This window comes from Pseudopipra pipra, chromosome 5 (assembly GCF_036250125.1).
Source record: "Pseudopipra pipra isolate bDixPip1 chromosome 5, bDixPip1.hap1, whole genome shotgun sequence".
Classification (NCBI taxonomy): domain Eukaryota; kingdom Metazoa; phylum Chordata; class Aves; order Passeriformes; family Pipridae; genus Pseudopipra; species Pseudopipra pipra.
The window spans coordinates 55,701,704-55,716,226 of NC_087553.1; the positions used below are offsets into that span (position 1 = coordinate 55,701,704).

Genomic DNA, 14,523 nt, shown 5'->3' on the forward strand with positions numbered 1-14,523 from the left:
GGCAAACAAGGACAGGATTGGGGCAAAGGGGAGGAAATTCATTCCTAGACGGACAATTTGGAGATATTTAATAAGCCAGGGGGTGAATGAAGGAGAGCTAGATAGTCAGCCCACAGGAGTTTTACTTGCCAAAATGAAGAAAATCCTTCAGGAAAAGGGGGTGAAGCAAGAGGAGATTTGGGAAAAACTGAAGCAGATGAATCTATCGGCTCCTCCCCCTGTCCCAAAGAAAAAGCTATACCCACCCTCAGGGGACTCTAAAGATTAGGAGTCCCAACCCCTGGTGTCACTGGAATTAACTTCCTGATGTGCAGGGGAAAGGGGCTGCGTGGAGGTATGAAGTCTGTGGAAGGGGGGTTGGGGGAGTTGCTTTCTTAATTGCTATGTGATAAGAGACAGCATTATTAGATTATCAGGGTCCTCTGCTCCTGGCAAAATCAGTCGGGATACTGGGAGTAGGAAGGGGTAAAAGAAAGGGAAAAGAAGTAGAAGCTTAATTGTGGGTAGGGTAGGATAAACTGAATGGGTGGATTATTCTGGTAAAAGCAGGTGCAAGCATTTTAGGAATGAATCTCCTGTTTTAGTTCAAGGTAGATTTATCCAAGGGAAAATTGTTCTGCTACTGCCTCAGAAAGAGAAGTGATCGCAGGAGTTCTGAAGGCAGTGAAGTGCTGATCTAAAAGTAAAAGAGTAATTACTGTAGTAAATGAAGAGCATGATGTGGTTCCAGCCAAAGACCTGCCTCTTCCTATCCCAGTACCCGTATGGCACAGAAATCCCTATTTTCACAATTTCTGTGGAAGTCCAGGGATGTGGAGTACATGGGTGTTGGAAACCCCTTGCAGCCCTGGAGTTTGGACTAGATGGTCTTTAAAGGTCACTTTCAACCCGAACCATTCTGTGAATTGTAAGGCTGTGTTGGGTAATGGCTTTGGTTCCTGGGAGTGGGCACCACTTGAACAGTTGCAAGTTCAAGAGGCTGAAGGAGAGTTTGTGTCAGTTCACATTTTTTGCCATTGACAGAACAGCAAGCTGGACAGAGGCAATGGCACTGTGTGACTACTGCCTACATCATACATTGGTGTCTATGTGAAGTATTGAATGGATGTGGTCCTCCAAACTTAACGGGTTCAGATAAAGGAAACCACTTGACAGATGCACCAGACCAGAAGTTCCTGGGGGGCATAGAGGTGCATCAGTAAACTCACATCTCCTACCATCCACAGTCCTGCAGGGTGCTGGAGAGAGCTAAGAGGTTCAACACACAGCTGAGGAGCAGCACGCCAATATAAAGCAATATGAAAACCCACCCCCACTGGGAAATGTGGTCCTGTCCATACCACAGGTACAAGGGGGAAGGCCCAGAGAAAACTTAGAGTTGATTGTGTTTTGTGGGTTGGGAAACACAGAAATAATTGGAGACAAAGAAGGGAGGGTTTCATGGATAGATGAGACTCACTGCCAGGAAATCAAAGAGAATGTTTCTGTCTAAGGTGAAGTAAGATTGGTCTTCAGGAAATGGCTGTGGAATCAATCACAGGTGTGAACCATGGAGTGCCTCACTGAGAACAGTTGTCTTCAAGATGTTTATTGTTGTTTTAAAACAGCATCAGGAATGTCGTTAAAGCACTGCAGATGCTGTTCATTGTGTTCTGCTGGCTTCTAGGTGTAAGAGCAATGGTTTGGATGGGAGCATCACCACTGCTGTTAATAATTTTATTTCCTTTGGGAAATATGTCAAAGGAATTTTAATGAGATCTGGAGATGATGGAGATGACCTCAGATGTTTGGTTTCCCAGTAATAAGCATTTGTTAGTTCTTCCAGAATTATCTGACTCCACAGGTAAGATGGCATGGACTGTACAAAAAGACTGAACTGATAGATTGGATCCTAGTGTGGGTCAGCCACAGAAGTTGCACATGATACCAGTGGTACCTTTGAAACCAGTGTGATGATGGGGGATGCAGTTGTATCACCTGATATGCTCTTAATTGTTCAGGTGGTGCAGTTTTAGTTTTGGACACTGAGCATGTCTAGAACTAAAATCACACCATCCACAAGTATCCACAAACCCTATAGTATCCATATTAATCCTCTAAGATGGGGAAAGAGATGAAGAATTGATATGTGAGGCATGTAACTATTCTAGAATACTCTGAAATGTAACATGAGTTGTGCATCTCTTATGATTGCAAAGTCTGCATCCTTGGAGATACTTAAAAGTATCTGCAGACAGTCCTGGGCAACCAACTCTAGGTGACCCTGGTCGAGCAGTGGGTTGGATCAGATAATCTCAAGAGGTCCCTTCCAACCTTAACTGTTCTGTGATTGTCTATGGAAATTGGCAGTAATTTTGAATCATAGACAAGGTAAATGGGTAACAAACTTGCTGTTTAATGCAATAGCAGTGATAACTACCAAATATAGCATGTGGTGTAAAAGCAGCTGCCAAGTTAAAAAAACCCAATCAAACAAAACAACAAACTGTAAGGGATTAAATTAAATATCTCTTGTACTCAAACTCAATTTTTAGTTATTACAACAGCTTTTTCAGATGGATCATCTCTGTTCTTATGGATAGTACAACAAAAAGATCCCATATTACAAGGGAAGTGTCATCAACTGCTGGTGCAAATGGACAACTAAATGAACCGTATGTGCTCGTTCTGTATAGTCAGTTGTGGACTGCTTGAGGATGTTGCTGCTCATCAGTGGAGCATGTTAGCCTGACATGGTGTTTGGTAACAGTGCAGGCTGTGTTTGTGTTGCCTTACCTGTAATGGAAGAGTGGGAGGCTCACATGGACCTATGGCTCCACCAGGAGAAGACCAAAGATGTGATATTACATGCATTGCTGGTGTACGTTCATTTGCCTGTTCTCAAAAGCAGGATTTTGTTACAGACTGAGGGACTAATGATGTCTGTCTGGGAGCTGAGAGGCCTTGCTGGGAAGAGGTCAACATGACAACACATGGAAGAGAGCCAAGAAACCAGAGAATAGACAAGAAGTTGCAAGCCTGAGACCACCTTGGCGGCGAGTAGGGAACTGTCAGAATTGGGGACTGAAATTGTGAACTGTACATTGCTGGCATGACATATCCATGGGTTGGTTTCCAAAAGTACTTCTATGCAGCACTTAATGCGCTTAATCCTGTACTTGTTATTAGTTATGATAGAGGTCACATTGTTCTTTATTTTTATATACTTTGTTTCAAAAGGAAAGAGTGTGGGTAGGTGCCCAGCTGAACATCTTGCCTGTGTTGCTAACAGCTGTGGTGGCTTCCAGCCAGAAGGGATTAAGCTTTTTGAGCACCCAGAGTGGTCTGAATGTCCTTGGAGGAAGGCAGGCAGACCAGGGGGTGGCTTGTGAGCAAGAGGTCCTGCTGGAGCACACAGCCCCACAGAGCTGAGGCCCCAGCAGTGCTGGTGGAAGGGAGACAAACAAGTGCCTCTGCTGCTGTTCTCCAGTATGTAAACTGCCAGATAAGATCCTGCTAGTGCTTGGTCAGCTTGCATAGGGATCAAGGCTAATTTGGGTAGTCTAGTAACAGCAGGAGATAAAATAAACGCAAGGGGACAACCAGGAGTCTTGGGAAACCAGGCTGCCTGCATCTGGTATCCCTGCCAGTAACACCATATAAGGCTGGAACTGCCTGGGTAAAGGCATCAGAAATACCACAGTTAGGTATGGCTGTAGCAAAACCAGGACCTCCCAAAACCAGGGGAGGAAGTAACTGGGGGCAGTTTGTTTATTTGGGAAGGATTTGAGTGGAGGAGAGGAGGTAGCAAAGGTGGGCTGTGATGCTGAAGAAGAAAGGATGAGGTGTGAAGTCCAGTGAAGAAGACCAGAGGGCTCCAGCTGATGGTAGAAGTGTGGACACCTATGGCCTATAACAATGACGACCTGCAGAATTCTAGGCATGAGAGGCTGGAAGGTATCACCTAGGATAACCCACTGGACTCACTCCATTAGGTCTATGGCCATATGTTGTGGCATGGAAGAATGAACCTGTACCTTGGGACTTAAAAAGCCTGCTGTTGACTGTTGGCTGTGTGTGAGAATTATCAGATCTGATCTGAAATATGTAATTTCATAGCTGTGCCTTACAGTTTTCATAAATATGTAACTTGATCAGTGTATGGTACTTAGGTTATTTTTCTGTTTGGCTGTTTTCCTTCCAGTGTGTTCACCAGTCAATAAACAGCGTGCCTCAGTTATGTCTTGGGTAACTGGTATGAAGAGGAGAGCTGCATCTCAGCACAGTCACAGAGCTGTGGTCCATGCAGTCCAGCTGCCATGGGAGTGCTGCTTGCCACGAGCCTTCCTCTAACAGGCCTGAGCGTCCCAGGGAGCACTTAATCCTGTACTAACAGGCCCAGAACCAGGTCTGACCATCACTTGCCCAGGAACACCATTATTGGCCTGCCTGTGCACAGTCAGAGAGGCAGAAATCCATGTATGTAGTGGCCAAGCAGAAACTGCTGATAACCACGATAAACCATCAAGGCTGCTATGGGTTCCCCAAGTCCTTCCACTTTGCCCAACATTAAAGAGCAGCACCAACAGCCTGCCAGGGTGGTCATGGTAGATGTGGTTTTGGGTAAGATGCCCACAGCCTCCAGTTGCCTTGGAAGAGCAGCAGTCACTCAGTGCAACAAACAAAAATATGTTAAAATTTTTAGAAGAATGAGAGTAATGGTCTGCTGAGGTGTTGGGTCTTACATGATGGGCAAATTAAGTCTGTCCTTGAAATGGGGTAAATTAAAAAATTCAGAACAATTTAAGTAACGTTAAACCCATGATTCTTAAAAGAGTAAAATGATGGTGTAATTAGCAGTGTAATTCTTTCTTTTCCATGAAGTACCCTCGAATCAATATAATTATGGGAGATACTTTTTTTTTTAAGGGAAGGTTAAAATGGTATTGCTGATTCATCAAGAATCTGCCTCTCAAGCATCAATACAATCACAAAAAGAAAAAAAGATAAATGAATGCATACCACAAGTCATACTTATTCAGGATGTTCCTGTTTTGTGTCATTTCAGTTAATAGCAGGTACCACAATGGTGAGTCAAGACTAAACCTCTCCAAGTGTGCACACTTACCTTCTTCTCTAGAATAGCCTCAGAGTCCATTAGCTGCCTCCACTTAAAACTGGACATACTGGGTAAACCATATGCAGTCAGTAGATGGCATCAAATCATTACTATTACCTGTGCTTTCCAGCTAAATGCAACAGTGTGTCTCAGCTCCAAAGAACTCAGGCTGTAATCATGAGGTGAGAGACAACAGGGGGATGGCAGCAGGGAGGTGGAGAGAAGATGCTCAGTGGCAGGTGGTGCACACCCAGAACCCTGCTGCACTTGCACAAAGGTGAAGCCCTGAGTAGTCTTGCCAGCCTTGCCCACACACAACTCCAGGGATGGAACAAACCCTCCTGCTGGCCCTGGAGAAGGCAGATGTGCAGTTTAGTCACTGCAGAGACACATCACATTAATAACCACCACACTGTAATCAAGTACCACTCTTCATTACTTTGTTCAGTTTGTGAATCATCTCTGTAGCCTAAAGCAGGGCCATCTTACCACTGAAAGAATGTCACTTAGCTGGGAGGAGACACAACCTCTTGAAGCCGCAGGAAGTCTGATCCTTCCCACTTTCCCTCTTGCATCAGTCATGATACATCAGTACCAAGTATCTTGGATAAAGTGAGTGTTAAAGTGGCTGTTTGCATCTTACCCCACCAAACTAACACCACTAAAGCTTTCCTGTGTAGTACTACACAAACTGACAAAGCATCCAGCAAAAGCATTTCCTCACTTTGCAGCACAGCCATCCCCAGCAGGGAGCTACCAAGGAGTCAGAGCCAGGCCAAGTGTCAGGACCCAAAGGACAAGATCTTGTGATGGAACAGTGCACAAACACCCCGCACCTCCCCACTTTTCCCTACAGGGACTGAGGGTAAAGGTAGCCCCCACCTTTGCTGCTGCTGCCTCCTCAGAGTAGAGATAGAAAGCTTCCTTCTACAGCAGGCAGAAGGCAAGTGACAAGAGAAGGGATATTGAGACATCCCCCTGCCAGGTTCTTTGGACAGCTGCTTCTGCTAGTCCTGGTGTCTCCTCACGTACAAACTGACACATAAGACCTGCTGCTGTGGGGACACACACAGCTGGTGCATTTTTTACCTGAACAGGCAGTAGACCATTTCAGCTTTGTATCTTTGGAGCTACTTTTGTCCTGTGCTTGATGTCTTCCATGTGCATTTCCACAGCCAACTGCAAGGGCTCAGCACCACACTGAAGTCTGTCCATCAGTCAGACCCTTCTGCAAATATTTAAAAGTCCACATATCTTACAATAATGTCAGTCTCAAAACACTCGAGTCTAAAATTAAAGTTTATTTCAGCTGTAAAAAGAAACAGGGAAATATGTACATAAGTATCTTAAGAGTTACACAAGTGATAATGTGCCGTTTCTTTTCCATGTGTAGTTCCCACTGCCTGGCACTTGGAGATAACTTATTTCTCAGTGCCTTTTAGATGTTTGACAATACACACAAAAATACAGCTTCCAGTGGGAATCCCAGAAACTGTAATCCACCTCAGAAGGTCAATTTTTAAATTTTGTTCAGTATTTGGTATAGAAAAGACACCTCAAACATGACCTGGGCCAGCAGTGTGCCTGTAAGGCTGGTGAGTGATACTCTGAAAGCAGGCAGCTGCCTTCCACCTCAGGTGGCAAACTGAGGCTGCCGGACCCAGCACTGCTCGAGAGCAGAGGTGCCGTGCAGCCTGTCGTCCGTCAGTCCCAGGAACAGCAGCTGACTGCAGGATTTAAAGTTGTTCTTTCCACCTGAATGGCTTACCCAGTACTTCTTTGCAGATGCAGCTCCAAGTGCAACCAAAGGGAGCTTTGCCTGATCAAGGAAAACGGGGCTGCACTTTGCTTTACATACAAACAATCAAAGAAGTGCGGACCACTGACTGACAAAGGGTACAATCAGGGGGCTATTCAGATGATGCATTATCTGTATGGAATACAGTTTATCATATACTTTCAGTATGAATACAGGGTCTTTGTATTAATACATTTTTTTAAAAAGTGGTCATATTGATTTACCTGGCTCAATTTGAAAGGTTAAACTCTTTGCCACTCATTCAACATCTTTTGCACTTAAAGAGTCTTTAATTCCCACGTGGAGAACAGCACTTTAAGCACATGTGACTGTGCCTGATGTCAGGCCAATGTTGGAGCTCTTTACTGGACTGGGACTAAGGCCAACATCTCCTTGCATGACTGAGCACTGGAGACATTAAAAGAAAAGCAATAACAACAAAATCAACTCACTGTGATTAATTCTGGACTCTGAATTTAAGTACTCACATTGAGCAGTCAAGTCTCCCTGCGTGTTCAGTAGGGGAGGGAAACTATTCTTTCTTCTCTTAACCCATTGTATGTGGTAGGTAGGAAACTAGTTCCCCTACTTCAGCATTACACTCAGATGCCCCTCAGCAGGAGTTAATTAGTTCAACTAATGTTTTTCAGAAAAATGTGTTAGTGAAATTAACCTGTACTAGCTCTAGCTAATCAGTGTTTGCTCTCAGTAAAAATACTGGTTAATAAGTAAAACAAATGCCTTCAACAGAAATGGTGGTTAAAATATTTTATTTTTTTATATAATAGAACATACTGCTGTTTACTTTAAATCACTTTAGAGTAAAGGCACACATTGTTAAAAATACTTCAAATTTACATCACATGTACAAATGCATAAAACAGATGTACATGTCACCAAAAAAATACAATATGGCTTCATAAGGTTGAGGCGGGGCTGGGACAATTCAACATATATTTAAATTTTACAGGATGCTGTCAACACTGAAAGGACTGACTAGAACAGAAGAGAATGGACCTAAACCACTGATTATGTTATATAAATGGTACAACACATTGAATATACAACATCGAGAATTTGTGTATGGATTCATAGAATTGTTAGTTCTGCAAATTCATCACTTTCCAGTGCCACTGAGTAAACAGTGCATGCATATGATCTGCCAATTTGCAACAGTGGGAAGATAAATTGCAAATTCTCCATGCACAAACAGGTTCCTTGAAGAATCTGCTGATACGCTTTGTAAAGAAAAAAAACTAAAACAATAGACTAAAGGTACTGACTGGAAAGAATAACTGAATAACAAACAGACAACTTAGATGGTAATCACTTCTGGCTAAAAAGCATAAAACATTACATCTGCAAGAATGCTCCATGACAATCATTTAGCATTAGTCCCACCCAAGTTTAAGGCTCCTATCTAAAATTTACCTTAGATTTGTTTTCCTTCTTGTAAAAGTACCTGAGCACAGATATCAAAGATCTACAGAACTTTTAAAATATCTGCAGATACTTTAAAAATCTGTAGATAACTTAAAGCAAAAACATCAATATATTGAATTCTACCAGCTAAATATTCTCAAAAGAACAACCAACAGAACAACATTTTCGTAAGTCAGTAAAGCCAGGAGAAGAGTAAGCTTAAGCTTTTGCTTTCTTCTTTTAAAAATGTACATAAAATATAATAGAATTATTCAAATAGGACTGCTTCATTATAAACAATACATTAAATGTTTTTTAAAAACAGGAATCAAAATTCAGGCAGTCACTCTTCTATAAATTGTTTACAAATGCTGCTTTTCCTCTTGCGAAAAACGGCTGGTGGTTTCTTAAGCACTGATAAGATAGAAAATAAAAGGACCTGCCCCCACTGTATTCTGTATTATCATTTACATTTTGTGTCCAAGAACCATGAATTGCATGAATTGCTGTCATTCTCATTTGCAAAGGTTTATTCCTCACACAACTGTAAGGCCCAGAAAAGCACCTAGCATCATCTTAAAAGCTCTGCGGGATCGAGTTAGATTCAGTAAGTGTAAAGATAAACATGCACTTTAATAATTTGCTGCACTGGACCTCATAAAATTTTCAAAGTGTCAAGGCAGAAAAGCATCAGGTTGCATGGACAGACCAGCTCCCAGCAAAGTCAATGCCATCAGAGAGGAGCATCAGACTCTTAAGTTAATTTTAAAAGCTTAAAAAAGACAACACTGCACAGAAGATACAGGTACATACTTTCAGCAAACAAAAGACTGTACAAGACCATTTCCAACACAAGGCTTTGGAAATACATCCCACTGAAAGTGGTTTGTTGATTTTATTGAGCCAACTGAAAACAACAAAGAAACACAAAACACATCACCTTTTCCTCCTCCTGCCTCACACAGTGGTTCCCATCTTTCATTCCCAAAAGAAATTAATACAGATAAAAACCTCACTTTAAGCAACTGTATATGAGCCTGAGAAGCAAATGGGACTTCCATTCAAATACATCAGGTTAAAACTTTGATATGTCAAAATTATCTGTATTGTTGAACTGGGACTAGCTGATTGCAGAGGGCACTTTACAATCACTGACAATCCTGTATAAAAAGAGGGTACAAAAAAATTCCTATAAAATATTAAACTAGAATTTAAAAAAAAAAAAAAGAAAGAAATAGATTGATGATGGATGACTGTTCTGGATAATTAACAAAGAAAATAACAGCAGTACCCATAATTCTATGTATAAATAGCAGGTAATACAAATCAAATGCTACAGCTAGTTTGAAAAACTAAATTGAACATTGCTTTCCTATTAAATAGATTAAAATATTCATCCACCGAGAAATTACATTGATAAATAAAATATTTTCATGTATCAAAAATGAGGGGCAGGTACTATCAATTCCAGACTTCTTACCCAAATATGAAAGGTCTGAGAAACAAAAGTAAATTGTACAGTAGTTCTAGCCTCTTAAATTTACAATACTGAATCCAGCAGGATATGGCTAAATAATACAGTTTAAATAAGCTAATCTAAAGGAACAGAGTGTCCTGTAAACATCTGACACAAACCACATTGCATTCTGATGGGTTGGCTATTCCTTCTCTATGCAGAAGAAAGACAATTCAACTGATGATGGTAATGAGGGATGCAATCTAAAGGCAACGTTCCTGTTCTTCAATAAGGCTTGTAAAAAATTTGAGCAGTGTACGTATGACAGCCTGTACAACTCTGAAATTCCTGGAAAGCTCTTGAATTTAAAAAAAAAGCCTAAATGTTTTATGTATAAAACACACATTGAGAAGATGTCCTTTTAAATTATGTTTAAAAGTGTCTGGCACCAGAAACAACCACTTGGTATTATTATACCTAAGAAAATAAAAGCAAAGAATCACTCAAGACAAGTGTCCCTGAACTTCGGCAGAGATGCAGCCGATTAGATTACTTGGTGTTGTTCTGTTCCTCTGGAAAAGAAGTCATGAACACACACTCTTTAAGCTGCCTGTACTACATCATCAGTAATATATATATCATATATACAGTATGCATATATAATATATATATCTGCATACACATTTCTTTTAGCTCAATCTGGAATCATCTGGTTTCATGCAACACTTACCAGGAATCAAAACTATTAATTAGGTCATAGCTGGTGTGACTTTAGTATCAAATCTTTTACTATATAGTGATTGACATTGCTCAGCATCAATCAGCTCTGACTGAAATCCTCATCTTCTTTCAGTCCAGTTCACGAGTTGCCTCTATCACCCTTTTTTCAGCCCCTTTCTTCACACAGTGCCTCCACTGGATGTTCAATGCTGAGGCACCTCTGTCAGCCTCTGAAGATAGCTCTGTGCTGCTGGCATCGAGAGAACAAACTGAACTGTCCTGTGACCTATTCGGTAGCAGCCATATCCCAGCAGTCCAAAAACTGTTGCTTTTAAGACAAATTTGAAAATCTTACTTGAAGTTGATGGAGGAGGCACACTGAAACAAAAGATAAAAAACAATATTAATATTTGCATGGCTGCTAAGAGCAGGCATTTTCCAACCAAAAAAAGGATCTTTTCTCTCCCTTTCCCCCTTATAGTGCAGGAAATTTTCAGGTAACAGATGCATCATGCATTAACTGTGTATTCTTTCATGTTCAAGGGCTACCTACAAATTAAATAACAACAATATTAAAGCCTTTTCTATTTATGTATGATGCCACTCTTAATGGCTAGTCTCTCTAAATCATATTTTAGACACCTAAATACACCATCTAGGCAGGTCACTGTTTTTTCTGATTTTCACAGACTGAAGAGAAGGTTGAGTTGGTTACATAAACACAGTAAACACATGTGATAAGGTAAAGTGTCAATATTTGAAAGGCTCTATTACCCTAAAGCACCACAGACCAATACTACCAGGTCATATTATAATACCTTCTGTATTTCTGAAGTCCTGACCTTTGCGGCTCTATAGGACACGCACTCTGAACATTTTTGTTCTTCAATTCTGTCTTTTAAAAAGCACATACATCTATTTTAATAGGTATCCGGAGCAAGAGTTCACCAGATACATGGCTTAAATCAGCCCATATTTAGATATACACATTAAAACAAGTCATTGCTTACATATACAGTTAAGAATAGGCTACAAGCAACTGTGACACAAAGCTTGCAAGAGCCAGCAGTGTCCTGACACAACTAAAGCTTTAAATCCAATAGTTTATATTTACCTAAGGTAGACTGGAAGCCTGGTTTTGTTTTCACCATCTTCTACAGCCCCAATTTGAATTCTCATTTTAAAAGACTTTAATGAGGACCAATTAATTTTCTTTCTAGATAAGGACATTCTCATCTCTACTTCCCTCCATATTCAACTATTTACTTTTTTCCTTTGATATTTTTCTTTGCTGTAAGCACAATGTGCAAGCACTGCACAGCAAGTCAGTGAGCTGACAGGGTAGAGATGACGGCAGTGATGTTTCTTCAAGCCATGACAACCAACCAAAAAACCTCCAAAGAAACTAGTTACTACTGGTTTTTAGCAAGAGAAGCAGTTACATCAACATGTAGGAAAGGACGACTGTTACCTCATTATTTCCTGGATCTTTAAGTCAGAATTCCAGTTCTTCTCAATTCCAGGTACATGACCCATGCCAACAACACCAACTACAACAGCTGGGATATACCTTCTAGGCTCATCTGAGAAAGACAGGTGGAGAAAAGGGAGCACACTCATAAAAGAATTCAAGCCAGAAATAAATAGCAATGTGTGAGAATACAAAATTCATTTTTCCAGGAGACGAGGACTCTTATGACCAGATATTGAAACCCTGTTACATACTCATCTCACCTACTGCCTCTTTCACTGGAAGTCTGAAAAAAGCAGCACAGTTTTTAGATTTTCAAGAATCACTTGTTTTGTAAACAGACATGGTTGGTGCTCATACTCCAGCCTCAGGGTGAAAGGCTCAGCAGATGCAAGGTAAATTAATTTCTTTCTTTCTCTGGGTAGGTCATGTTTCTTTACTGCTTATCAGGAACAGCCCTGGTCTTTGCTGTCTACTGAACAGAGAGCTTTCTCCCACCACTTTGGACAGTGGCAGCTGGCACATACCCAAACTGTGACAACACCTGGGCTAACAATCTGAGAACAATGCTCGAGTCTGTGAAGTTTACTGTTACAGACCTGGCCTCAGCAACTGCAAAACCCAGACCATTGACATGCAGCAGTTGACCAGTCATCCTTAGACCACTGCAACATGTGCCAACTCTCACCCTCACCTCCCAGCTACCATCCAAATTTCACAACACCCAGTGGAGATCAAAATATTGTTCCTGCTCTATGTGGTATCAACTGAAGAGATTAACATCCATTTTTAATTTTTTTAAGCACTGTATCTTATGTGACGTGTGGCATTCATGAATAGAACATCCCAGATTTCCTGAGAACTGAACTTTGGACCAGTACACAGAGAACACCTTGCTGGTTATGATATCTGTTTTAAAACAATTACTTTCTGAAGCTCGAGGTAGTTCTATCTGCTTTGCTGCTTGCTTCAGCATGTATGTCAAGTAAATATCTCGTTCTGAGACAATCGTTCGATGAAGATCAGGGAATTCTCCAATCATTTCTGCCATCATCTGCTCCAGTAAATCCTTCTGTTTGCATTTCTCCACATCATCTTTACTGAAAGAAAGGTAAGTTTTCTCAGTATCTGTTATGTTTTTAGAGGCCAACACAGACAAATCAATGAATAAAAACAATTGGGCATTATACACATTATTTACCTAAACACATGTTCTACAGTTCTCCTACCTCCGTTATCCTTTCCAAAAGGGAAACAATCTCCATAAACCTGTAAAACTGGATACCTAACAATGCCTCTACAGTGAGGCAAAGGGAAAGAAGAAAGGTCACTTGCCTTTAGCCAGTTCAACTGGATTTTTTCCCCTTCCCACTTTAAAAGCTGACAACTCAGCAAGACCACTAGGGCTTCAAACGCAACACTTATGGTGCCCACTTTCAGTCTGTGTTAAAAGCTTAGAAGAGCCAACAGAGAGCACTCCTGAGGAAGCAGATCACTGAACACACAGAGGCTCTACTTAAGGAACAAAAAAAGCACACCATAAGGCACAGTCTGAGGGGATGGAAAGATATGTGCAGATTCCTAGTGTCAATCACAGGTCTTCAGCAGAGAAGTCAAAGTTTTAAGTCAATTCCCAGAACAGAATAGAAAATGGGCAGGAAATGAAAAGTAAGAACTGCAGGAGTAAATGTAAGGAGCTTTTCTAATTTTCGTAGGTGCTGTAAACCCTTCTGCTTGCACCCACAGCTGTGGTACAGCCATAGCTTGCAGCAACAGAATTATCTGGTTTTGCATGTCTACTGAAGAATTATGTCAAATACGCTTCCTTTAGTTTCCAAGATGAAAAGGACATTACAAATGTCAACAGAGGAACTGAAAGCAGAAATGCACTGCTAGCTTCCAACAGATCACAGAAACATCATGTTGAATTATTACTCCATTTTCCATAGAATCTCATGTGGATGGCTGGGTGCACAGTATTCCTCCCCCCACCACACCCTCCCCAATGATTTCCCAATTATAAATACCTTTCCTTTTCAACCTCTATCCACATGTTATGTTTAAAAATCAATTGTATGACAACAACTGAGATGTTACGGCCAAGTTTCAGTGGGAAGCTGGAATGTATATACCATAATTATCTTAATACTGCAGTTGAAAACCAAAATGTTCTTAGGATGGATGAAGAATGGGAGAAAATGCGCAGGAATATATCCTCTGATGTCCCCCAAAAGCTTGGAAACAGTCTCATGCTGGTATTAGACCAGTAGTAGTAAGAAAGTGAAAGGTAGTAAGAAAACTTAATTCGTGCATGAACTATAGTTAATGGCTTGAAAGAGGGTCAAACTCATTTTACAGATTAATGTAACAGCAAGTATTTACTGGAAATCACAATTAAGTAAATGCTAAAACTGCAAAACAGGTCTGATTGACACAAATACAGTTTGAATCCTGGTCCAACTTTAAAAGCCTGTAAAAAAATGCCATATATCACTGCATGAGCTGTGCAGAGTTCCAGTCACAGGGTATGAGAGAGGCCCTGAGATTCAGGGACCAAG

At 41.0% G+C, this 14,523-nt stretch overlaps 1 protein-coding gene across 5 annotated transcripts in view; it reads right to left on the reverse strand.

Annotated features, from left to right (window-relative positions):
- Positions 1-6,379: 6,379 nt before the first annotated feature.
- TRABD (TraB domain containing) overlaps positions 6,380-14,523 on the reverse strand; it is a 32,780-nt gene continuing 24,636 nt past the window's right edge. For 4 of the 5 annotated variants that reach the window (XM_064656195.1, XM_064656196.1, XM_064656198.1 and 1 more), the window contains 3 exons: positions 12,893-13,065; positions 11,966-12,077; positions 6,380-10,872 (listed from right to left, as the gene is read on the reverse strand). In XM_064656195.1, coding sequence (XP_064512265.1) covers positions 10,698-10,872; positions 11,966-12,077; positions 12,893-13,065 — 460 coding nt within the window. In that variant the 3' untranslated portion in view covers positions 6,380-10,697. The remainder of the gene's footprint in view (positions 10,873-11,965; positions 12,078-12,892; positions 13,066-14,523) is intronic. The other variant, XR_010430883.1, reaches the window with a different exon arrangement.